The 27,525-nt window shown below is 35.2% G+C and overlaps 1 protein-coding gene across 1 annotated transcript in view; it reads right to left on the reverse strand.

Annotated features, from left to right (window-relative positions):
• Positions 1-27,525, reverse strand: part of CTNNA3 (catenin alpha 3) — a gene marked incomplete at both ends in the record, with an annotated part of 1,638,358 nt that overhangs the window by 39,189 nt on the left and 1,571,644 nt on the right. Inside the window, 2 exon segments of the mRNA XM_079710492.1 lie at positions 14,573-14,707; positions 25,959-26,064. Coding sequence (XP_079566618.1) covers positions 14,573-14,707; positions 25,959-26,064 — 241 coding nt within the window.

Here is a 27,525-nt window from a genome sequence, read left to right on the forward strand (position 1 = left end):
AGCATTTCCTAAAATTAACTTCTTTTCTTTTTTGCTGGTTTTATTTTTTTCAAAACAATTCCTGAATTCCTTAAGAACAAGGATTGTTGACTCATCTCCATATTGTTTCAGGGCAGCAAAGTGAGAATAAATATATGTTAGTGCAGAGTGACACAAAGAGCTCTGAAACCAGAGCCTGGATTCACATTTTCACTCTATCATTTACTAACCATATAACATTTGGCAAGTTTACAAGTTTACTTGTAGCACTGTTGAGAGGATAAGAGAATATATACAAATGTGTCAATAAGAGTGGTGTATTCAGCAAATTCTCCTATCACCTCTTTTCTATATACAAAGAAATTGACAGTAAAGGACACAGTGATGCTATCATTTGTCTCTGGCGTAGGTACCTACAAAGAGAGCTTGAAAGGAATTTGTGCATGTGGTTTACTGAAGGTCTGTTCTCAGGAAAAGGGTAAGAAAGAAAGAAGAATAGGGTGGGTGAGGGTAAAGCTAAATAAGAACATTATTAGTATCAGCCAGAGGCCAGCTTTGGCCTGATTGCATAGGGGGCTGTGAAACTGCACAGCAGATTTGATTCCATCTTGAGGCAAGGAACCTGGACTTTTGTATCCTCCTCTCAAGTCAGTCACTGGCTATAGGCTTCCAGGCATGCAGGGGTGGCGGTACATAACCAGACAGGGTGATTCCTGTTTGACTGAAAACAATTATCCAGAGAGGGGAGCAGCTGTGAGATGTCAGCAGCCAGAACTTGCAGCAGCTGGAAGATGGGAGAACGACCAGGTAAAGGGATCTGGCAGGAGTAACAACATCAGTAGCATCACTATCAGATTTCCCTTAATTCTTATCTTCCCTTAGACCAATAGTTCTCAACCAGGGACAATTTTGTATTTGGCAGTGTCTGGAGACATTTTTGGTTATCACAACTGAGTGAGGGGGTATGGGGTGGGCACTGGCATCTAGTGGGTAGAGTGCAGGGATACTGCTAAACATTTCACAATGCACAGGACAGCCCCCCAGAACAAATAATTATCTAGCCCTAAATCCCAAATGCCAATAGTGTCAAAGACAAGAAATCCTGGAATAAACAGAAACAGAAGTCAATGTGTAGTATTTTTTCTTAACAGTTATTGATTTGCTATTAATATTATTCAGACTTTAGTAATCAAAAGGGGAAAATGTCAGACTTCCCTGGTGGTGCAGTGGTTAAGAATCTGCCTGCCAATGCAGGGGCTACAGGTTTGAGCCCTGGTCCTGGAAGATCCCACATGCTGCAGAGCAAATAAGCCCGTGAGCCACAACTACTGAGCCTGCATGCCACAGCTACTGAAGTCCGTGCACTTAGAGCCTGTGCTCCGCAACAAAGACCCAACACGGCCAAAAATATATAAAGTAAATAAATAAATTTATAGAAAAGGGGAAAATATTGATTTCACACACACATACACACACACACCCTCACAGGAACTTTTTATCTTGTAAATGTAAGTACTATTACTTCATAATCTGCATCAACAGGCACAAATTCAGCATGAGATGAATCACAGACTGAAATGACTACTTTTGCAAATGCCATCCATACTGCCTTGTGCCTTTTTTTCACTTCTACTCTCAGGTCTGCTTTTGCCCATGCCTTTATAGATTATGACACCAACACTTTGCTGTCCTAGAATCTTTAGCTCCTTGATTTTTCATTCTCTTCCCCTTTTCTTCTGTGTTTTTTCTCCCTGACTTGCAGCTGAACTCAGGATGAAGTGAACATCAGGATGTTTGCATCCAGCTCTGCTCTTTTCCTTCAGCTGCACTTTGTCTAACGGGGAATTTGGCACCATCCTATAGCTGTCAAATTCATCATGCTCGCTTTCAAGGCCTCTCTTCCCACCTCTTTGAAGTTCTGTGTTTCAGGTTGTTTAGCACACAATAGAAATAATGAGTCCCTTCTCTTCTTTTCTAAGGATTGTTAACAATTAAGCTAATTCTTTTTTTCTAAAACAGAAATAGTCTTTTCCATTAAATTTTAAATTCTTCCAGTACTTTCCTTTTTAATAATATAGAACTGTTTGACATACAATAAGAACATGGCAACAATTATAAGTAGTAACTTTAACAGTAGAGACTCTCACATCACATTTATATTTTTCTTCCTTTTCCCCCTCCATTTCTTTTCTTCTTAACTTTTGTGTGTGTGTATATGCATTATCCAGATGTTTTATCCTCTTCATCTCTTAACTTCACAAAGAAGATTTCACAAAATGGATCACTACTGTTCTGTGAGAGATACCACAGCAGTCTCAGTAAAGCCATGTCAAATCAATCCTATACTTATGGACAGTATATTGCACCATTTTAATACACATCCCTCACTTTTCTCTAGATCTAAAATTAACAGGTAACTCCTAAAGCATCTGATCTCATTCTCAATGATGGATATTGTTTAAGCAAAATTCAAGTAGCAGTCTTTTAAAACAAGTAAAAATAAAACAAAACATTTTGCTATGTCATATTATAATTTGGCAATTGGTGCTTAGAGGAAAATTCTGTATAAGAACTGAGAAGAGAAAGTGAGAGCAAAAGGAAATAAGAAGAAAGATTCTGAAAAGATAGTGAAATAGGAAGCACCAAACATCGCCCCACACAGACCACAACTGTACTGTACAATTGTCCAATCTGACTTTTGTAACTATTTAGGAACAATGGAGTCTACTGAAGGCTTCCAACTTCCAGAGGAAGTTGTGGAAGGTACATTATGGTTAATTTATGTCAGTTTCAGCCCTTAGCACAGTAGCAGCTGTCCATCCCCCACTCCTCAGCCACTTGACAGGCAGCTGTGCACATGTTCCTGTAATAGCTTGCATGCAACTTATGAGAGCTAGGGTGGAAAAAGTATGCTGTCTCAATATCAGAAATCTGTGATCTTATCCCTGAGTGCTGCTTCTCATCACAAAGGTACAAAGTGGCAGAGGCCATTGTTGTTGCACCTACCCTCATTGTTATAAGCCCTTTCCACTCTGGCTCAAGTGACTTCTAGGGGCACCTGTCTTTACCCTCATTTTTCTTTTTTCTTTCCTCTTTTGGAAGCCAGATACTGAAGATTAGAACATTCAAAACTAACCACAAATACATGGGGAGTTAGAAAGGCACTGCACATACCCAGGGGAAGGCACAGGCTCATAAAACACCTGAGAAGACAGCCAGGTTACACTTTAGGCTGATCACTGACACAGAGATAGACTGTAATAATCAGAAAGCAAAACAAAAGACCTCACAAAATACCAAAAGCAAACACACACATACACAGCAAACCCTGGGGAAGAAGGAGAATCTGATTTGCAAAATTAGGTTCAAATGACTAGTTTTCAACATAAAAGCACACAACATACAAAGAAATAAGAAAGTATGTTCTATTCAAAGGAAAAAAAAACAACAACAGAAATTGTCCCTGGGAAAGACATGATGGCAGATCTACTAGACAAAGACTTTAAAACAACTGGTTTAAAGATGCTTAAAGAACTAGAGAAAGATATGGAGAAAGAAAATGATGTATGAACAAAACAGAAATATCAGTAAAGGGAAGCCAAAAAGAACCTCTGGAGTTGAAAAATACAATAACTGAAATGAAAAATTAACTAAAGGGATTCAAAGGCCAACTTGATCAGGCAGAAGAATCAGCAGACTTGAAGAGAGTGCAAAGAAATGAACAAGTCTGAGAAGCAGAGAGAAACAAGATTGAAGAAAAGTGAACAAGAGCCTAACAGACATGTGAGATATTACCAAACAGACCAACATACCCATCTGTGAGAGTCCCAGAGGAAGAGAGAAAAGGGGGCAGAAAGAATATTTAAAGAAATAATGACTGAAAACTTCCCAAATTTGATGAAAGACATGAATATAAATATCCAAAAAGCCCAGTAAACTCCAAGTAGGATGAACAGAGAGACTCAATCCAAGACACATTATAATCAAACTGTTGAAAGACAAAGACAAAAAGAGAATTTTTGAAAGCAACAAGAGAGAAGCAACCCCTCAACTACAAGGAGTCCTCAATAAGATAATCATCAGACTTCTCACTGTAAACTTTGAAGACCAGAGGGCAGTGGGATGATATATTCAAGGTGCTAAAAGAAAGACTGTCAATTGAGAATACTATATCCAGTATACTGTCCTTCAAAAGTAGGGAGAAATTAAGACACTCCCAGGTGAACAGAAACTGAAATAGTTCATTACTACCATTAGACCTGCCCTGAAAGAAATGCTAAAAGGGGTCCTGCAGGTTGAAATGAAAAGACACTAGAGAGTAACTCAAAGTTGTATGAAGAAATAAAGGTCTCAGTAAAGGTAAATGCATGGGCAGTTATAAAAGCTAGTAGTATTATAACAATAGTGTGCAACTCCACTTTTTGTTTTCCATGTGACTTAAGAAGCTAATGTTTTTTTAAAAAAGTAATTATCAGTCTAAAAGTAAGTATGAATGTATTTTTGGTTTTTAACTCCACATTTTGTTTTCTACATAATTTAAGACACTAATGCATTAAAAATTTTATTTGTTTATGTTTTTGGACACACAATGTATAAAAATGTAATTTTGTAGCATCAGCAACTGAAAGAAGTGGAGAATAGAGCTGTTAAGGAGAAAAGAATTTGTATGTTATTGAATTTAAGCTGCTACAAATTCAAGTTAAAATGTTATAACTTTGGGATGTTAAACATAATCCCCATGATAATCACAAATAAAATAGCCACAGAATATACAGAAGACGGAATGAGAAAGAAATTTAAATATTCAGTACAAAAGAGAATAAGATCAGAAATTATGAGTTGGAAGGAACCATAGAGCTCATTTAATTCCAAACCTTAGTTCAAGAGATAGATAAAGAAACAAACCCAAAGAGATTAAGATCTAGACTACAACCTGGGTCTCCTAATTTGGAGTCCAGTAGTTTTCCCTCCTGTTAGCTTCTCATGTTCAGGATGAAGAATGTGTTCTGGTCAGGCTTTCTTAAAAATCTGAGAACATTAAATCATCATTTTTATCAGTTAATACTGTGTTCAAGTCAGTGTTTTCTACATCTTTCTATTAAAACCATTCCTTATCTTTGGGAGACTGGGATTGACATATATATACTAATAGGTATAAAATAGATAACTAATAAGAACCTGCTGTATAGCACAGGGAACTCCACTTTGCTGTACAGTAGAAACTAACACAGCATTGTAAAACAACTATACCCCAATTTAAAAAAAATCCTTATCTCTTGATATCCACAGCAACTATCCCAGCTGAGTATACCAAGACCACCTCCTGCCATTTTGCCACTAACCCCACTTGGAGGCAATAGAGCTTACTTTCGGTAGTGATGGAGTAAAGAACTTGAGAATTAGATTCTGGCCCTGATTCTGCTGTTAGATACTGTCATGCACTAAGGCAAGTCATTGAAAGTCCTTGACCTATTTCATTGTTTGTAAAGCTAATTTGAGTTAGATAGTTATAACATGAAGAGATTATAAGATTCCTTCAAGTGTTATTACAACCAGATGCATAACACAATCAAGAAAATCTAATCCATTGTGATATCAGCTTACCTAAATACCAAGAGAATTTCATAGACTACTTTACTACATTGCAAGGAATAAAAAAAAAAAAAGAAAGAAAAGAAAAAAAGAAAATACCTCCACATTTTTTCTTGTTTTTAAAATATATTCTTTGAATTACTAAGGTCTATTACTTCCATTTGCCTCCAATTCGGCACTAAAAACAAACTGAAAACTCCCAACATTCTTGAGAGTTAAATTTATTGGCCAGGTGTCTTCTTCCTTCTCTTTATTTTTTCTCCTTGCCCTTCTCCCCTTCGTCATTTCTTTCATCCCTCCCCATTCCATTTCATACATCTCCTAGTCCTTTTTTAAATCTCTAAATACTTCATTGATTTTCCAAATCTTCTTTTAGTTTTCCCAATGTTCTTGATGACTACCAATGATTACAGCAGGTTCAGAAAGCTCATTAACTAATTCCCTTAATGTCTTAACATGGCAAGCACATTAACCTACTAAATCCTTCTGTATGTAATTCATTGCCTGCATTCTGCAGGCCCTAGCGGCTCTTTCAGTCAATAGCTGCATTGTTACTGTTCCCTATCATTCCTAGTTGAATGTGCACTGCCCCTTGATTTCAGCTAAAGCTGAATTGCTGTTGTTTGGCAAATTTTCCATCTTGCTGATCTTCCCCCCCCACCCCCGAGTGATTAGTTTTATTATTTATCCAATTTTTTAAATTGTGGCTTTGGCACACCTGCTCAGGGTAAGAGAGCACAATTAAACACATTAAAGGAAATGCACAAAACATGGTGATTATGTAATTAATCAGCTTTAGGTAGTATAAAAAATTGCTAGCCTAGAAGCATAACACTTTGGGAAAGAGTAATTTTAAGAATTTAAAACCATTTTAATTATTTGATTTTTTCTCTTAAACTTCATATATATATATATATATATATATATATATATATATATATATATATATACATACACACACACACACATATATATACAGGCTAGAATATAAGAATATTTATTTCTTTATAGCAAGACTCCTTTCACAAGGTAAAATAGCTTCCCCACTTGGCACCATGCTTAAGGCCGCTAGAGGAACAACTGACAGAGAATTTATTAGAATGCCCTTAGGTAACCCAGGTACATTTTAATCTTCTTAGAGTTATACTTGTAATGTATTCCTAATTAGTACATTAATAAGTCAAGAAGGCTATGGAAAATGATCTGCAACGGTACATTTAATTACATGGTTTCACTGTATTTTGCTATCATTTTTTTCAATTAAGCTTTTATATATTCCCCCTTTTTGTGAGAGAGGATAGCCATTGGAAGGCTTCCTTTTCATGTGACTGAAGGATAAAATGAAGCTGAGTCAATTTCCATATCCAGGCAATGTCCTGGAGCTCAGCACTGGTAGAATAATGTCTAGCACACAGTATATCTGATTACTATCTCAAATCATTGGTATTAACTTAGATTATTTTCTCTTCTAAGCAATACTGAAAAGTCTTTGAATATATGGACATATTTACTTTGTTCTTTTGCTAAAATAAAACTGTGGATAGAGCACTCAAGTCTTAATCTTAATGGGAAATTACTGCTCCCATTTTACCAAAATGACTGTATCTAAATGTTTTTATATCCTCATTCATCTGTATCTAAATGTTTTTATATCCTCATTTCTCTTCATTTATCTGGATCTGTTCCTCAGGAGAAAAGTTCTTTTTTTCTGAATCTACACTTTCTACCTGTTTTCCTAATTTCACTCCTTCTCTCTTGCTTAAGATTTTATTCTCTCAGTTACAGTCTTAATCCTTATAGAGTCATTCTTTTCTGGCTTCTTGCTCTTTACCTAAACATTTGCTCAATTACTACCATTTACAAAGTACATAAGTAAAATGCTTAAAAAAAAAAGAGAGAAGGGAAAAAAAGTAATAAGAAGAAGCTTCCAGCAATTCCATTTGCCCAAGTCTGTCTCAGTCTCTTCCCCACCCCCTACTTCCTCCTTCCTTTCAACTACAAACTGCTGGAAAATCTAGTGTAAGCTACCATCTTTTCTCTCTTACTGCATACTCAGTATTCAGCCCACTATGGCCTAATTTTTGCTTTCACCATAGTACTGATCCTGCTTCAGAAAAGATGTAAAGATACCTTATAAATGTAAAATCCAATATGTGCCTTAAGGCTCAGTTAACCTGAATTTTCTGTGTTTCTAGTTACTGGCTATTGTATCTTCAATTATTCAAAGATATTCATGGACTCTATAGTCTAAAGGAGAAAAAGCAGATAATTAGGATATATATGAGTACTGCTGTGAATTTTGTCCTAATAGAGGGATATGGTATAATTGCTAGTTGTCACCCAATAACTATTCTCTCTTCATAGAAACAAAACTCTGATTTAGTTGGGGAAAGGAACATGACTAGATTAAAACACACAGAAACAAACAAACAAATTTTACATTTTGTGGTGTCCTTTGCACTTATACATAGCCATATAACTGAAGTCTTGGCAATAATATGTAAGAGAAAGCATTTGCAAGAGACTTAAAAAAGATTTAGGAATGTTTGCTTCTGCTTCTCTTCATTTTTACTGTCTGGAATACAAATGCCATAGCTACTAGAGTTACAGAAGACATATTTTGATCCTAATAAAAATGGAAACCAGAAGCCAAGCATAATAAAGCAGAAAGACATAAGAGCCTGATTCCCTGATGACTTTGTGAAGTTGACATTCAGAACTGCCCATTCTTGGATTTATTTATTTATTTATTTTTATGGAGATAGTAAACTCCCCATTTCTTTAAATGGCTACAACTAAGTCTCTGTGTCTGATACAGGCACATTAGAATAACATGTGTAGGAAAAACATTCTTTCTGGATCTCTGTCTCAGCTATTTCTGGTCTTATTCAGCATACTTTCACTGGATGATCCCATCTATTTCTCCTTCATATCTCTCTCCTCAGTTCCAAAACCATATACCCAACTTCTCTTAGACTTTTCTCCTTGGATACCTCTTAGTTGCTTATGACTAAGTCACTTACGACTAAAACCTGAATGAGCTGCCTTACCCTTCTTGATCGGCTCTTTCTTCTGTGTATAGCTTTTGGCTAATGATGCCACTTTTAACTATGAAAGCTACCAACTCTCAAAACATTGGGGGTAAGTCTTAATTCTTCCTTCTTCTTCATCCTTAAAATTCAATAGATCATTGATTCTAATCATTTCTACCTCAGAATTTTTTCTTGCAAGGATACATACATCTCCATTCTCACCAAGACTGCCTTAACTCGGGTTCTCACTGTTAATGCCCTTGGACTTTAAAAAAAAATCATTCCTAAAGAGTCTTCTATCTCCCAGTCCCTCATCTTTCCATCTATCAGCACCCTGGTAAAATAAAGATGTAGCATGCAGATGCATACACACACACACAAACACAAACACACACATGGGAATATTATTCAGCAGTAAAAAGGAATGAAATTCTGCCATTTGCAAAAAAAACATGAATGGACCAAGAAAGTATTATGCTTAGTGAAATAAGTGAGATAGAGAAAGGCAAATACTGTATGCTATTACTTATATGCGGAATCTAAAAAATAAATGAATAAATATAGCAGAAGAGAAACAGACTCATAAAGACCAAACCAGTGGTTACCACTGGAGAGAGTGAAGTGGGGAGGGGCAAGATATGGGTAGGGTGTTAAGAGGTACAAACTACTATGTATAAAATAAATAAGATACGAGGAGTCTCCCAAGGCAACAGAAATAAAACAAAAATAAACAAATCAGGCCTAATCAAACTTACAAGCTTTTGCATAGCAAAGGAAACCATAAAAAAAAAAAACCAAAAAGACAACATACAGAATGGGAGAAAATATTTGCAAATGATGTGACCTAAAGGGCTTAATTTCCAAAATATACAAGGAGCTCATACAACTCAAGAAAAAAAAAAAAACAACCCTTTCCAAAAAATGGGCAGAAGACCTAAATAGACATTTCTTCAAAGAAGACATAAAGATGACCAGTAGGCACATGAAAAGATGGTCAACATCACTAATTATTAGAGAAGTATAAATCAAAACTACAGTGAGGCACCACCTCACACTGGTCAAAATGACCATCATTAAAAAGTCTACAAATGGCTTCCCTGGTGGCGCAGTGGTTAAGAATCCGCCTGCCAATGCAGGGGACACAGGTTCGAGCCCTGGTCTGGGAAGATGCCACATGCCACGGAGCAACAAAGCCCGTGTGCCACAACTACTGAGCCTGTGCTCTAGAGCCCGCGAGCCACAACTACTGAAGCCTGCGCGCCTAGAGCCCATGCTCCACAATAAGAGAAGCCGCTGCAATGAGAAGCCTGCACACTACAATGAAGACCCAACACAGCCAAAAATAAAATAAATACACTAAAAAAAAAAGTCTACAAATAACAAATGCTGGAGAGGGTATGGAGAAAAGGGAACCCTCCTACACTGTTGGTGGGAATCTAAATTGGTACAGCCACTGTGGAGAACAGTATGGAGGTTTCTCAAAAAACTAAACATTGAATTACCATATGATCCAGCAATCCCACTCATGGCCATATACCCAGATAAAACTATAATTCAAAAAGATACATGCACCCCAATGTTCACTGCAGCACTATTCACAATAGCCAAGACATGGAAACAGCCTAAATGTCCATCAACAGATGAATGGATAAAGAAGATGTGGTACATATATACAATGGAATACTATTCAACCATTAAAAAGAATGAAATAATGCCATTTGCAGCAAGACAGGTGCAACAAGAAATTATCTTACTAAGGGAAGTAAGAAAGAGAAAGACAAATACCATATGATATCATTTATATGTGGAATCTAAAATATGACACAAATTAACCTATCTACGAAACAGAAACAGACTCACAGACATAGAGAACAGACTTGTGGCTGCCGAGGGGGAGGGAGAGAGGGAGAGGGATGGACTGGGAGTTTGGGGTTACTAGATGCAAACTATTACATTTAGAATGGATAGACAACAAGTTCCTTATGTATAGCACAGGGAACTATATCCAATCTCCTGGGATAAACCACAATGGAAAAGAATATTAAAAAATATATATATGTGTATAACTGAGTCACTTTGCTGTACAGTGGAAGTTAGCACAACATTGTAAATCAACTGTACTTCAATAAAAAAAAAAGATGCAAGGATATATTGCACAGCACAGAGAAATATAACCATCATTTTATAATAACTTTAAATAGCATATAATCTGTAAGAACATTGAACCACTGTGTTGTACACCTGAAACAAATATAATATTATAAATCAACTATACTTCAATAAAAATAAATGTTTAGGTATGAACTCTTTAAAAAAATGTTAACTTCTAAATACATATATTGGTTTATACCTATTTCAAACTTCAACTTTTTCAATTACTCTCAATTGCCTATAAGATAAAGTTGAAATGTTGTTAGTGATCCTTTTGAAACAGGCGTAGTTTCATTTAAAGCTTCTCTTCTATTTCCCACCCCCCTTAATACACACCAACAGACCAAGTACCAGTTGTTTGCAATCACTTCAGACTGTTTGTTATTTCCATAAAAGTCCTCATCTTTCCCTATTTCTATCTTCCTACTTCAGTTGCTCTATTTACCTCAAATCCTTTTCCCCTCCTTCCCTCATAAATATACAGCTTTTTTTGTTTTGTTTTGTTTTGTTTTACCTATTAATCAAGGACCAAATTAGAGTCAAACCACTTTCTGGAGCTTTCTCTTGTTCACTTGCCACATCAGTGGAATTAATTATTCCTTCACCTCTTACCATATGCTTTTGTTCATTCAACTATCATATGGCCTATTACATTATTTTGAAGTCATTTTTGTATATTTAGGTATATTTTATGTACCTTAATTTTGCACATATTTGAGGATCTTAAAGGAGGCTTTGCATCTCCCAGATGTTCTCAGTTGCCTGGTACTGAGAGGACGCTCAATTCACAGCTGGAGTTTTGGACTAACTACACTTTGGTTTCGTTATAAATAAAATATGTGACTTCAGGCTAAATGCTTGCAGATAGACATAAGAATCATTGGAAAATTATTTTAATTAAATGGTCTATTTTGAGAATGATTTCAAATTCCTTTATGTTATGAACTAATCTTCTTTATCCTAAACACTGATACTCCAGACCCAGAATACATTCTGCCCATTCACTCCAGAAATGCATTCCATTCACACCTATTTCCTTCTAACCAAATATATTTGTTAAAAGTAATGTTTCATGAATCTGATTTTGGAATGCAAACTTTGAAAAGTGTCATTTTGAATACCAAATTTCTGTAATTTTTAATGGGTTTCCCTGCTTTACAATCAGGTTTATTACTTTTCAAAAGACCTCACAGAAAAAATGATGGCTTAGTTTAGAACTTCTTCTCAATTTAAAGAAGAAAGAAGACGAGAACTCAGGATCACAGAGAGAATAAAGCAATTGTGCTTTGACACACACAAATTAAATGTATTTTAAAAGCTTTCCAGGATCTACCTGCAAGCAGATGGCAGTAAGGCATGTAAAAGGGTGCATGACATGCTCCCTTTCTTCAGATTTATTTTTTCTAATGGAAAATTGTGGGTGAAATGATGACAAAATAGCTTTGGATTTGCAATGCTATTCTTCATTTTATATAATGACAGCTTTTAAATTGTAAATCATGGATTCTAAATGGTTCATGCTTAATCTATCTGTAAAATATGTAAAGTTCATGAATTTGAATCGTCATATCAAACAGGAAGGGATAAAAACTCAATTTGTACATCTGGAGGAAATTATATTTGGAGGGGCCATTAACAGTAATACATTTTAACATAATGTATATGCCAAACTTCTATCAACATTTTTGAAAGCTTAGCTTCAGACAACATGAAGAGGTAAATATATAACTGGAAAAGAAAATTCATATGGATTTAGACCTTGTGAATGATGGTGAGTGTGTGAAATTGAGAAAAGTAAACAGATGACAGGCTTGGGTCTGCAAATAAATATATTTTTTACACATTTAAAGTAGTATAATGGGAACTTCCCTGGTAGCGCAGGGGTTAAGAATCCACTTGCCAATGCAGGGGACACGGGTTCGAGCCCTGGTCCAGGAAGATCCCATATGCCGGAGCAACTAAGCCTGTGTGCCACAGCTACTGAGCCTACACTCTAGAGCCAGAGCCACAACTACTGAGCCCATGTGCCACAACTACTGAAGCCCACATGCCTAAAGCCCGTGCTCTGCAACAAGAGAAGCCACTGCAATGAGAACCCCGCACACCGCAACAAAGGGTAGCCCCTGTTCACCGCAACTAGAGAAAGTCCGCGCGCAGCAAAGGGGACCCAACACAGCCAAAGATAAATAAATAAAATAAATGAATTTTAAAAATAAAGTAGTATAATGTTAAGTGAGAAAATGAAGACTGAGTGTCTAATAATCCAAAATAAAGATACAATATTTTAAAATGTTTATATACGTATGTGTATTCTGTTTGTATATATGCATATATGTAGTCACACACAGATTCATATACCCACACACATTTCTGTGTGGATAGACAGTGACTACTTAAAATGCATTTTCCTTTGAAAAATGATAGGGAACCAATATAGCACAGGTTATGTTTGTATTACTGTTTTTGAAAATTTGAATATCAAGGAAACTAATATTTTATCTCTAATAATTATTTAGACATAATTTCCATATTATTCACTTTTGATTTTTGGTTTTCAGTTTCCTCATAGATTCAAGCCTGTCCACCTGAACAGAGAAGGCAAGACCTTTGAAGGTAAACCCCCAGGTCTGATATTTACTAATAGGAACTTGGGGAAGCTATTTGACCTTTTTAAATTTCCTTTTTTTTCAATTTTTAAAGAACATAAAACAAACAACTAAACAATCTATCTGGCATGTTATTGTGAAGATTAAATGAGACAAAATATAGGCAAGAGATAGTCAGTAAGGATTATTTCCCAGCCGACTACCCTTGATAGTAATTCTTTGCTTTTTTTTTTTAAGCCAATTGTGCAGATTGCGGGATTTAGTTCCCTGACCAGGGATTGAACCCGGGCGCTTGGCAGTGAAAGTGCAGAGTCTTAACCACTGGGCTGCCGAGGAATTCCCTTTGCTTTTGTTTTGCAACTATGTTCTTTTGAAAAATGTTAGTTCATTGGGGGAAAGAACAAAGTCTGGCTAAAGAGCTTCCAGCCTTACACATTTATATGTATGCTGTCATTTTAAAAAATTTGTCCTCATGAATATAAGTTCTTAGAATGTTCATGATGTTTCACTTTAACTTAAATTTATAATCTTGGCCAATGTCCTTCTCAAAGTCACTGATAACTGAATCCAATATAGACATCTAATATTATTTTATTACCATACCCACTCTAGAGAAATGATCTACTGTTATTAAAAGATGAGTAGAAAAGGTAGACATTATTTCTACCATGGTCATTTTATAGCAATTTGAAACTCAGGGTCACCAAAGAATTTATGAAGGTTCCTCTAAACCTATTTACATTCCATCATATTCTACTGCTACAATTACATCTGGAGATAACAGTTTTCAAGACCTGAATTTCTATGATATAAAAATGAAAAATGAGAAAGTGAATATTAATTAATAGTAATAAAGCAATTATTTCATTGATTTGCAATTACATATGCCCTTATTTTTATTAAAAAATTATAGGATTCAATTAAGAAAACCATGCTCTAAATACACATCAATTTCTTATACAAGGGGCTTACAAAACCTGATTCACTGTAAAATCTCTGAAGTAAATTAAGACAAGCTATACTGACTTAACATTTCTTTAAGAAATCTGGCAAGATTTCTTGCTAGTTTAGTTTCATGCAATTTTATATACTCTAGTTGAGTTTTTTCTAACCTACATGGCCCTAAAAGATTTGGTGGTGTAAGGTGGGGTGTAGCTTCTTTGTTTCAAGTATCTTCCACATGTGATGGGATAAGTCTGGGGCAGTACTCACTGCTGACATGATGAGCTCTCCTCCCAGGTTCTGGATCTCAGCTTTAACTTGACTGCAGATTTTCAGCTGGTGAGAGTAGAATTTAATCTGTTCCAGGTAGGCCAACAAGTCCTGTTTGCATGATGGATCTGGGCACTAAACATGCATGAGATAAAAATGGAAATAGCAAAACAAAGAGTAAATATATCAGAGCAATTAAATATTGAGATTGCAAGTATCTTATAATGCACTGACTTTATTTGCATTGAGTCCCATTTCTCCGACCAAGGCCATGTAGATTCTGATATGCTTCCACCATTAGAAGAGTTTCTTCATGTTCCAACCTTAACTACTTTAGCATAGACAGAAGAAGTAGTAAAGGAATTTCCAGACATGAAAAGGTACATGAAATAATTGACTTTAATTTATGATAAAGTCAGAAGCCTTAGATTTCATTTTTAGGTAAATCTGAAGAAGTATTTAAAATGTAATTATTCCCTTCATCTAAAGTTGCTATTAGAATACTCCTTGGGACCCACAGTTCTGCATTGCCTGTCCTTCGTTATTTATATGGGCATTAAAAACATCTGCAACAAAACATATATTATGTTCTATTACTTTCAGCATTTAATGGTTTTAGCTATTACTGAGAAAAGAAATCATTTCCACCTTGGCTAACAGCTGTGGATCTACCTGGAGCCAAGAAAGAGGCAGCATACATGTTTTAGAGATGTATTAAATTTCTTTATGAAAAACAGTCTCCTACATTATGTTAGCTTCTGTAAGGAATTTCCTGGAGTAGAGCTTTGTGGTTAATCATAACATGATAAATATCTGTGGTCAGTGTTTAATGTTTGTGTTCTTTCTCCTATGCAATTAGAATAGATTTTTTTAAATCCCCGATGACTTAATTTCACTTTAAAAACATTCATAATGATATGGAAACATGAACTGTAACTTATATGCAAAGATATTCAATTCACTGCAGCCTTACTTACAATAGCAAAATTTGGAAATAAATATTCTATAATAGTGAAAAGATTAAATAAGGATACATATTTATATAATGTGATATTATACAGTCTCAAAAATTAATATTTTCAGGGCTTCCCTGGTGGCACGGTGGTTGAGAGTCCGCCTGCCGATGCAGGGGACACGGGTGGGTGCCCCGATCTGGGAGGATCCCACATACCGCAGAGCGGCTGGGCCCGTGAGCCATGGCCGCTGAGCCTGCGTGTCCGGAGCCAGTGCTCTGCAATGGGAGAGGCCACAACGGAGAGAGCCCCGCATACCGCAAAAAAAAAAAAAAAAAAAAAAAAAAAAAAAAAAAAATATTTTCAAAGGAAAATGTTTTTGGAAGGTAAAAAACACAGCATTTAAAATTTCACATACTATCTCAATCAAAGTATGTAAAAAATATGTGTTTATGCTTGTGTTTAAAACATAGTGGGAAATAAATATGTGAAAATGGTAAATAAACATGATATAATCAATATTTTTCACTCTTCATATTTTACATATCTTAATATATATTACTTAAATTATATTATTTCTATAGTAGTAAAAATGTTATTATTTAAAAAGCTTTAATTCTAATAGCCTAAAATGAAAACTGAAAATCAGGATGAAAGACCTGAAATTATTCCATGCATTTCTACTTTTACACAGTAGTTAGTAAGCTGGAGTGTTGTTGAAAAATTCCTGAGAATCTTGTTCTCTTTTATATTTGCTAAATAGACTAATCTACATAGCTCCAGAATGTGTGGACAAGATGAGAACATGTGACTTTTGAGTAAAATTTAGTCAACAAAGGTAGCAAAGATATAAATTCTTCTGCAGAAATACTATCAACCTGCTAGATAGGCATGGACAGATGACATGACACATAATAACCAGCCAGAGAGACAATCAGATAAGATGATAGAGAGACCTTGATATTAAGGGCGTTTCTCAAATTTTTAACACAGAAGAAAGGTTACTCCCACAAGTGTCATCAAGAGGATTAAACTGTAACTAAGCAAGAAGAAAGAGAAGGAGAGAAAGGATAAAAAAAAAGGAGAGAGAGAGAGAAGGGAAGGGAGGAGGAGGAAGAAGAAGCAAAAAACAAGTAAAGGAAGGGATTTCTCCAATTTACACATGAGAAATGAGAAGTTTAGAAAGCATAATAATTTTCCCAGGATTGAAGAGCTTATGCTAGAGCCAGTATTTGAATCCATATCTACTTGCTTTTAAATCCATTTTATTTTCAGTCGCTGAACTTAGGAGAATTTGGAGTGAATTTTTTTTTTTTTTAATCACAGATTACCATAGGTTGCATAGTTTCGAGGAAAAAGAGAATTTATGGGAACACTATGTCTATTTTGAAGTGAAGATTGCTTAGATTTTTTTAAAGACAAAAATTAGCTACCTAGAATTACCTATAATGATGACAGGCAAGTCATGTCATTGTTTTACCACGACAGGAAGTTGATCTTTATTAGGTACTTCTTATGTGTCAGGCACTGTGCCATGTCCTTTACATGCATAATTCTAAGTTAGTATTCATAGGGCCATTTTACTGAGATCTAATTATTGTCATTTTGCATATTTGCAAGCTAGGTTTTGGATAGAATTTATGATTTGCCTAAAGATTTGAATTGAGTTTTCTCTGTTTCATTCACTGCACAATGATCTCTTAATACATTCATTCAAAACATTGCTTTGTCTATCCTGAGTAATGAATGGTCTTATCTATTGTTTGTTCTTATGGATGGACTCAATGATAATCTTTGACACATACAGTGTTCTATCTGTCATATACTCTTCTAGGTGCTTTACCTATATTAACTCTTTTAATAATCACACAACTTCATGAGGCAAGTTCTATGCCTCCTTCTCTATGCCTCAGTTTCCTCCTTAACAAAGGAGGAAACTGAGGCATAGATAAGTTAATTGACTTGCCCAACTGAGAAATAGTAAAGCTGGTATTCAGACTCACATGATCTGGCTCCAATCCCTACCTCTAAGGTCTAGGAACAATATCAGTCTTCCTGCCAGTTTTATCTTATATATATAAACAGTAAATTGCCACTCTGATTTGTAAATTGGTTGCTTAAATTGCCACTCTTATCTGTATATTGTAGGTAGGATTAGTGTGAATTTGCTCCTTAAAGACCAGCACCACTATATAACTTCTGATAAAATCAAACTTGCAAATTAATAATTAGATTGTTAACTGATAACCAATGTTGCAATCACCTAAGTTTAAGCAAAACATACAGTCTCTCTCAAGACACTTTCAAGGCCATGCTAGAAGGGTCTAGAATTGTGTTAAGCAAAGAATGAGTCAAATGAGTAGAAAATTTGAAGTTGAACTTCTGAAATTAAGTTACTTGACCCAGATTTACCCTTCATTCCCAGAATTGATGAAAATGTTGTTTACACCTAAAGATGGTAGTTTTATAAGTGAAGTATGAAAAACATAGTGATTGGTAAATTCCATACTATAAGACTTGTTAAAGCCTTCTTTTCTATTGACATTTGGAAAGTCTTTCTGAGTCACTTTTAGATGCCCAGAAGCAGAACCAGGAGAATGAATCATTCCCACTTTAAGAATGCTCTTCTACTATTTGCCAAACCTCCGTTATTAAAATCAAATTATGTTTTCCTCACCTTTTATATTTTTACATAAAGCTAATTGAAAAATTTTGGGACCTAGATTGGTACTGGGTGGGCCAAAAAAGTGCCTTCGGTTTTTTAAATAAAAAATAAAAGACACATTTTTCATTTTCACCAAGAACTTTATTGAACAACATACTCACCCTTTTGTTCCACTACCTTCTGCCATTTTTCAGGCAACTTCATAATTCTGTCTTCCAAAAACTTTTTCTATTTTTGAGCAAAGAACCGTTCCAGGTACCTTTTACAGTCTTCCAGGGAATTGAAATTTTTTCCATTAAGAGAATTTTGTAAACACCACAATAAATGGAAATCCGAAGGTGCAATGTCTGGTGAATATGGCGGATGAATCAGAACTTCCCAGCCAAGCTGTAACAGTTTTTACCTGGTCATCAAAGAAACATGTGGTCTTGCATTATCCTGATGGAAGATTATGCATTTTCTGTTGACTAACTCTGAACGCTTTTTGTCCAGTGCCACTTTCAGTTGGTCTAATTGGGAGCAGTACTTGTTGGAGTTAATCATTGGGTTTCCTGGAAGGAGCTCATAATAGAACAGTGGTCCCCAACCTTTTTGGCACCAGGGACCAATTTCATAGAAGACAATTTTTCCACGGATGGTGGCGGGGGTGATGGTTCAGGTGGTAACGTGAGCAACGGGAGATGAAGCTTCGCTCGCTCGCCCACCGCTCACGTCCTGCTGTGTGGCCCAGTTCCTAACAGGCCACAGACTGGTACCGGTCTGCAGCCTGGGGGTTGGGGACCCCTGTAATAGAGGATTCCCTTCCAATCCCACCATATATGCAACATCACCTTCTTTGGATGAAGATTGGCCTTTGGTGTGGTTGGTGGTGGATCATTTCGCTTGTCCCACGATCTCTTCTGTTCCACATTATTGTACAGTATCCACTTTTCATCGCCTGTCACAATTTGTTTTAAAAATGGAATGTTTTCATTACATTTCAGTAGAGAATTGCATGCAGAAATATGGTCAAGAAGGTTTTTTTCCCTTAAAAAACCAATCATTGGAACCCAATCATCAAAGCGATTCACATAACCAAACTGGTGCAAATTATTGTCAGCACTTGATTTGGATATTTTGAGTATGTTGGCTATCTCCCAAATGGTATAACGTTGATTGCTCTCAGTTACTGTTTTGATTTAACTTCAACTCTACCCGACCATGGAGCATTGTCCAGAGAGAAATCTCCAGCACAAAACTTCACAAACCACTTTTGACGCGTTCAATCGGTCACAGCACCTTCTCCGTACACTGCACAAATCTTTTTGTGTGTTTCAGTTGGCTTTTCCCTTTCTTGAAATAGTAAAGCATAATATGCTGAAAATGTTGCTTTTTTTCTTCCATATTCAATATTAAAATGGCTACACAAAAATTCACCACTTTTGATGTCTTTTTTATAAATGCACACTGATAAGACAGCTGTCACCTATGATCTAACAAAATTGTTTCGAATGAAATTAAAGACTACTACTAAGTGTTACTAGAGCCATCTTAAGGAAAAAACCTTTCAGCCCACCCAATAGAACATTCATGTCCTTTACTTTTTAGAAAATAAAATTTGCACAAAAAAAAACTTTTAAAGGAATTCTGCTGGGGACCTTTAGTCAAATCAAGTGGTAGAATATCATAACACATTTTGGTTATTATTTCCCAGTTTATTAAGATAGGAGATGTTAACCAGGACACCTGGTTAGCTTCTTAATTCATGTATTTTCTTTTCTTTAATTTAAGTTTTATAACCACCAGGACACTCACTACAGACAAGCAGATGGCATGTCAGCCTAAGTGGTTTTGTCACATTAAACCGGCTTTCACTCTTCTAGTAAGATGCTTCATACCAATACAGAATACATCATTTAGTAATGAGAGGAAAAGTGAAGAACATTTATTACCTTTCAGTTTGAATTTTAAGGGTAAATTAGCAAAGTGAATACTTTTAAAGACCTTTATTCCATTAGTTTAGCTATTTTTTTTGCTCATAATGGAGTTTAAACTTTATTTAAGACACAGTTAAAAGGACTTTCGCAATTACAGACAACAAATTCTGCTAAGCTGGCAAAGTTTGTTAAGGGAAAGTTATTAGGTGTCATTGTGAATTTCTAGAGTAGAAATTTCAAGCAACCAGTGAGAGCAGAAGCACTCTGTGTCCATGATCTTTTCCTTCCCACAGGGCTCATTTCTCCACCTATACTCCAGCCCAGAGGCTGTCTCATCTCACCTTCCTCAGGGTCACAGATCATCCATGATCCCATCTTTTTCTGTACTTTTAATATCTTTTTCTGTCCTTGAATCTATCAACATAAAGTCCCTCAAACCAAAATCCCTCCCTCAACCCTGTAATCCCATCTTTCTCTCCTCTTGTTCACGAACATGCTTTCTAAAAAATTTCAATGCTACCCCTATTGGTGTTTTGAGTTTTCATTCTTGGGCATCTTTTCACTCTTACCCTCTTCTTGGATAATAGTATCAATATATGCTGCTCTGGCTTCATTGATCACTTACAAAATAAACATGACTAAATCTCTATCATCCAGCCCTGTCTTCAGAAAATCCATATACATATTGTATTGCCCCAGCTCATCTCACTGTCTTATCAAGATTTCACATTCAACACATATAACACTCCACTGTCTCATACTCCATCTTGCCTATTATAAAACCATTTTTCCTGTTCTATTAACTATCTCAATGAAGAGTGCTTCCTCCCTCTCTCCCATCTATTAAATTTGGTCAGTCATTTATTTGAGTTGATTCTACATCCAGAAATCTCAGCATACTTTGAACGTTTTTCTTCTTTGTTATTCCTATCATTGCTGCTCTTTAGCAAACTAAGGTTTCTAAGACACAAAAGAGAAGGGTATCTATGGAAGTATGGTAAAAATACAGTGGGACTCTTTTATGATGTCGTGATGGAGGACGACATTGATTCATATGGTCTACAGTGGACCTGCTGACTTGTGAGAGTTATATTTGGGAAATTATAGTTTGGCATTTTTCAGTGCCTAAATGTTGTTTTACCAGAAATTGTATATGTTGTTCAAATTTTGTCACATCTCCTTATTTAGACTAAAATGGTCTTTTAAAAAAAATATTTTATTTATTTTTGGCTGCACAGGATCTTCATTGCTGTGCACAGGCTTTCTCTAGTTGTGGCAAGTGGGGGCTATTCTTTGTTGCGGTGCGTGGGTCTCTCATTGCGGTGGCTTCTCTTGTTGCAGAGCACGGGCTCTAGGCATGCGGACTTCAGTAGTTGTGGCATGCAGGCTCAGTAGTTGTGATACTTGCACCCTAGAGCACAGACTCAGTAGTTGTGGTGCACGGGCTTAGTTGCTCCATGGCATGTGGGATCTTCCTGGACAAGGGCTCGAGCCCGTGTCCCCTGCATTGGCAGGCAGATTCTTAACCACTGAGCCACCAGGGATGTCCCTAAAATGGTCTTTTTAAAAAATATATTTATTTATTTTGGTTGTGCCGGGTCTTAGTTGCAGCGTGAGGTCTCTTAGTTGCGCATGCAGACTCTTAGTTGCAGCATGAAGACTCTTAGTTGCAGCATGCATGTGGGATCTAGTTCCCCGACCAGGGATCGAAGCTGGGCCCCCTGCATTGGGAGCACAGAGTCTTACCCACTGGACCACCAGGGAAGTCCCTAAAATAGTTCTGAGCTTAAGAACTGCTTCAAATTCATTTTTAGTTTCAACTTGGTTTGGACATACAATCATTGAGAGACTGCTATCAGTGACATATCCTTTGAACACTAATGCAAATTAAAGACAAAGATATTTTGCATCTTCATCAAAGCTCCTTTCCTTTAGTAGGTATAAAGTTCTGGCCCAACCTACTTTTCTGGTTTATGCTGACTTCCATGAGAAATTCTCAGAAGGATTGACTTCCCTATGTATTAGATTAAAACTCAAAACACATCATCTCCCTCCCTGAAACCTTAAATGTGTCAACTGAAGAGTTACTGGATTGAAATAAACTTATACAAATGTTTTACCCTGTATAAAGAATATGGATATGGAAAGGATAGTGGAAAGGTAATTCAGACAAATTTTGATTATTTGGAATTTTTGGTTAAAGTCAGCCAGCCACTTGTAAGGAGAAACTTTCCTCATCTTTCGTCTTCCCCTCTTACACCAAATAGCCCCTTCTTCCTAGACCCTAAAACACCTTATTCTGGGAACCTAAGGCTATAGTTTTGCATACATGAAATAAAACTGAATATATAATCACCCTCAAAGCATTTAAGGTATTGTTTCAATGGGAAAATGACAAAGACCCAATAAAAAAGAAAAATAGTAAAGCAGCATGCCTTTTAACAGGAAACTCTTACTTCAAGGATGCAAACAGATAAAATATTTTCAGTATTTTATCTATTCCTATTTAATTTCTGAGAACCTGCCATGCATTCATTTTTATAAAGTAGGGGTTCATTAATCTGGAGGACAAATCTAGGTATCAAATTCTCTGTTCAAAATAAATTTTAGACAAATAATTGTATCAAAATACAAATATTGTCACAAGATGCATCTAGAAGTTATATTCTTAAGGGACATGTTAGAATGATATAATTAATGCTTCATAAGTTTCTTTTTAGTGTAGTTTTATTACATTTTTATTTTACTCATAACATCAGCAGGAAACAATACAAATCAGGCTAGCCGCCAACAATATTTTGTCAAAATATCAATATAAATTACACTTGGAGATTGTTTTGTTCATAGTTGAGTGCATTGTGTATGATTTGCCTTGTAATTCTTTATCTTGTTTTTTAAATGTCAACTTTCTTAAATTAGTTTTGTCTTTCAATATATTTAACACTGAAAATTCATTTTAATTGTGTCCTGTTATGGTTAGGTGGGAGTACCCAGTCAACAATCTGGATATCTTTGCTTTGGAAAATTTACAGTGAAGAAGTATCAGGATTCAGACACAACATTCAGGGGTTAGAAAGTCCAATTTTGTCCTCTTCTTGCACAAAACACTTGAGCAGATGTTAATTTTATTTTGTTTCCTATTCACCTCTTTTCTATTTGGGGTAGGTTGCTTCTGTGACTAATTGAGATCTTTCAGTGTATTATTCCTACCTTGTGAGGTATTTTCCAGTTCATCTAATTTATAATACCCACTAACATGATGATTTACCGTGAAGAGTCAAAGAATAGAGATGTGTACCAAGAGTCCGAAATACTAAATTTGTAAGCAGCATACTTCTCCAACTTGTCATTCTCTTTATTCATGAGGAAAATGTTTAAGAATTGTGATAACTAACAACATCCTGACTTTCAAGAATATACTGGCTAATGGAGACAGGATTTGTACCAGAGTTCTATAGGACTTAAACAACATGGTCTTGGATGGCATATGAAATCTACCTCACCATGTCAAGATAATTCTAAACCCAGGAGATGTTGAGTGATTGGGACAAGTTAGCTTACATTATACTTCTGTATGTTACAACAGAAGATTTTCAATCATCTCTTCCTAGCTACCTAATGGTAATGCCAGAGTAGTAAATTGTATGTAGTTATATACAATAAACATATGTTCAAGGAAGCAAGACAAGGAAGAAGGGTTAAAAATAAAAAATCCAGGAAGGCAGAACTAGAAGTCTCAATTTGATTTCATTTCATTCTCTCTACATATGAACTTTGACTCTGAAACTTTATAGAATGAAACTACATTGGCCCAACTATATATATATTTCACAAATCCATGTTGGACAGAATTGAAAATTGATTGATGTTTGACCTTCTGACACTCTAGCCAAAAGCAGACTGGAAAGCATCATAAAAATTATTAAAAGTTTTTTGGGCTATTAGTTTGTTCAAAATTAAAAGCAACCAATGTTCTGGCAGGGTTTTTTCATAATACACATTGACACTGTAAAAATTGCCTTGCTTATTAACATTATTCAATTGTATTCCGCAACCAATTTCAGTAATTATTTTTGTCTAAATTTTTTATGTAAATCTATCAAAAAATATCCAAAGCACAATCATAGAGAATCTTCCCAGATAGTCACTATAATAAGTGATTCAATTCTGATTCTTCAGAACCATATTTATTCAGATGAAAGTTAAATATATCATTTGAAACTACTTTACTATATGAAATAGAAAAGGTCAAAGAGTCATCCATAATTCTTCATTAGTCAGTGACTGTTTCTTTAAGCTTCTTTTAAAATGTCAAAGTTATATGGAAGTGAGACAATACTTTTGCTTTCTTCCATGCAACGTGAATAATGTTAAAAACAATAGCATAATTTAATACATCTATGTTATAGAAGTACCTACTGCAAGGTGACCTAATCCAATTAAAGAAGAATATCAGTAAAGAAGAAAAGGACAACTTCAAAGTGACACAATTATTTGGACTTGGAAAATTGTGCATTCTAAAATAAACAGAAGTACACTGCTATGAATCATTAAGTATTTTAAAAGTTATTAGAACACATAAATCTGTTTAATGTATTATGGTTTCATTTATCCTACTATTATTTTGTCTCATAAAAGTGAATGCAATAAAATTCTAAAACACAGAAAACCATGGGCAGATTTGGGCTTCAGTCATTTATTCATAATAGATTTTGAATTATATTAGAATAGAGCTTGTTTTTAACTGTAAATGCTGAATACTAAAAAGATTAATAACATGTTTATAGTGCTTAAAGTAGCAAGAACTTGAAAAAATATATATGATCATATATGTGAATATATATATATATTCAAGAACGTTTTAAAATATTTGTCTCTGTTATTATTTTTCCTTGTTTATTTCTCTTCCCTTATATCCAAAAGTATAATATCTAATAAGAGAAAGTTCCTCAGGTTCCAAGAAAAAGAGGATAAAAAGATAAAATAATAATAAGTAGCCTAATAAAGTTTCTCTTAAAGTATATGCACAAAAAAGATATGAAGTAGTTTCAGATTAAAAAAGACAAGTGTTTTTTTTCCCCAAAGATAGATAAATATTTATTATAGAGTTGAATAATGTAAAACCTGCAAAGGAATACTATATCTCATTTTGAAATAGTAATTGAATATCTCAGTACATTAACTAAAGAGACTGACAGATTTCTCAATTAAAGTTAAGCAAAAGGTAACTCTAATAATGTAGCTGCTGCTTAGAAAACTGGAATAGAGACATCAGAAATCTAAAGAAAGGAAACCAAGTATTTAGAGCATCTATAAGGATTAAATACTTCCTACCTTTTATATCTTCACTTCAGTATTCTACTAATTACTATTTGTCTCACAGTTTTACATAGAATGCCAGAACATATTGTTTACACAGAAAACCTAACATACTTTTGAAAAGCACTAATTTTGAAGAGCAAAAATAAGAAATCTGAGATATTAAGAAAAAGAATACTAACACTGGGTATTACAGCCAATTAAAATAATTTGAGTATATCTGAAACTCATAAAGCTGATATTTAGAATAATTTGAATATATTTGAAGCTCAAAAATCTTAAAATTAATTCAGCCCTAAATAATAATAATAATGATAATAGTAGTAACAATAAAGCACCAAGAAATAAACTTCCTCAGAATAAATTTTCCACTACTTGTGTGTTAATTATGCAAAAAAAATTAAAAATAATTCAATAATAATTTAGGAAAAAACAACCCAACAGAGTAAAAATTTAACTTTGTTTTAAACAATGTCAAATGACAGAGAGCAATTACCATGAACTTTTATCACATCCATTTGTAAAGAACTCACCTGGTTGGCAATCTGCCGAGCAAGGACGTCCATCCTTGATCCTGATTCTGATATCATTTTAGCTGCATAGATCACATCAGTTGTATGCTTCAGTGGTCCTTTCCCCCTTAAAATAAAAGAATACATGTTTGTTGCAGTGGTTCATGCTAAGATACAAACACACACAAACACACACACACACAAGATTTGTACCCCAAAGTATAAGCCATTGGTTTTACATACTTAGTTTTATACAGGCCATGAATAGATTCCAGTATTAAATGAAAAAAAATTTTTTAAAGGCCTATTTTGTTAAGATTCAGGATATTTTGCCAAGAAGATGGACTCCATTTGATCTTCATTTCCCATGTATTTTGTACAATAAACCTTAGCCCAGAGATACTTTTGGTGGATGTAGACCCCTGAAGGCAAAGGTATTTTCTCCATTCTGGGTGGAAACATGAGATTTTGGACATCTTATATGTTCAACAGTGTACTTTGATTAGCAGGGATGCTGTTAATCCTCCTATTTTTAATTTTTTTTTTACAGACTTTTGGTTAACTGTACTTTGTTTTTATCACATTACCTCTCCTACACAATTATCTCCTAGTAATATCAGAGTAGTTGAGCATGAATCTGGAGTCACACTATCTTGGACTATTTCCCCAAACAGACTGCTTCTTACCATTTGTGTAAGTCAAACAAAATAAATACCCACTTTATGCCCCAGTTTCCCAGTGAAAGGAAATAGGAGCAGCCCCCACATGAAGTCATTCTAGGGACTGCATGATTTCATTTCCACAAAGTACTCAGAACATTGTTTTAAACGAAGTAAGCATTCAATAAGTTGTTATTTTTGTGCCTGTTATTTTAAGATAATTTTGGTTTCTAATGCCGTGGAATAAAAGTTAGGTTTATTTAGGGAATTGCAATGTAGTTAAGAAAGAAGTACACTTCTTACATAGTTGGAGTGGGATAAGGTAAGGAGATATTTTTCTGTCTTCTCATTCTTCAAAAATAAAGGAATAACTGACCTGAATGAATATAAATGTTCCATCCACCTAAAACTGCTCCTCTCCTTACTCCTTTATGTCCAATTCCTAACCCTCTACTGAGTATCAACACACTGGCGATTCCAATTATGTGGTTTCTGTTCCTTGTTCCTAGCAGAGAATAGGACCCTGAAGAAATCACTCACTAATGCAACTGTTTTGATGCTTTGCCATCTGTTTTGATGCTTTGGGAGTAAGAAGAGTGAGGAAGGTGGGAAGAAGGAATAAGCCAGTCAGGGTGAGGAAAGGGAGATTTTGAGAGGCCAAAATACAGTGGAGTTGAAGAGAAGGGGAATGGACACAATCTTTGTCCAATATCTTATTTACGTCTTGGACCAGTCTTGAGGGTAGATGCCCTGATGTTAAATCTAATAAGATGTATTGTTAAGAGAAAAATCTCTGTTCACATAGGGACTATCATTCTATACTAATACAAGATAGAGGGATTCATGCAAAGGAAAATGATCAGAGTATTCTACACCTGAAAGCCTGAACATCAAATCACTTGTGACTAGTATGTCAAAAAGGCCCTTTC

Source organism: Hyperoodon ampullatus (assembly GCF_949752795.1).
Source record: "Hyperoodon ampullatus genome assembly, chromosome: 1".
NCBI classification, from domain to species: Eukaryota; Metazoa; Chordata; class Mammalia; order Artiodactyla; family Ziphiidae; genus Hyperoodon; species Hyperoodon ampullatus.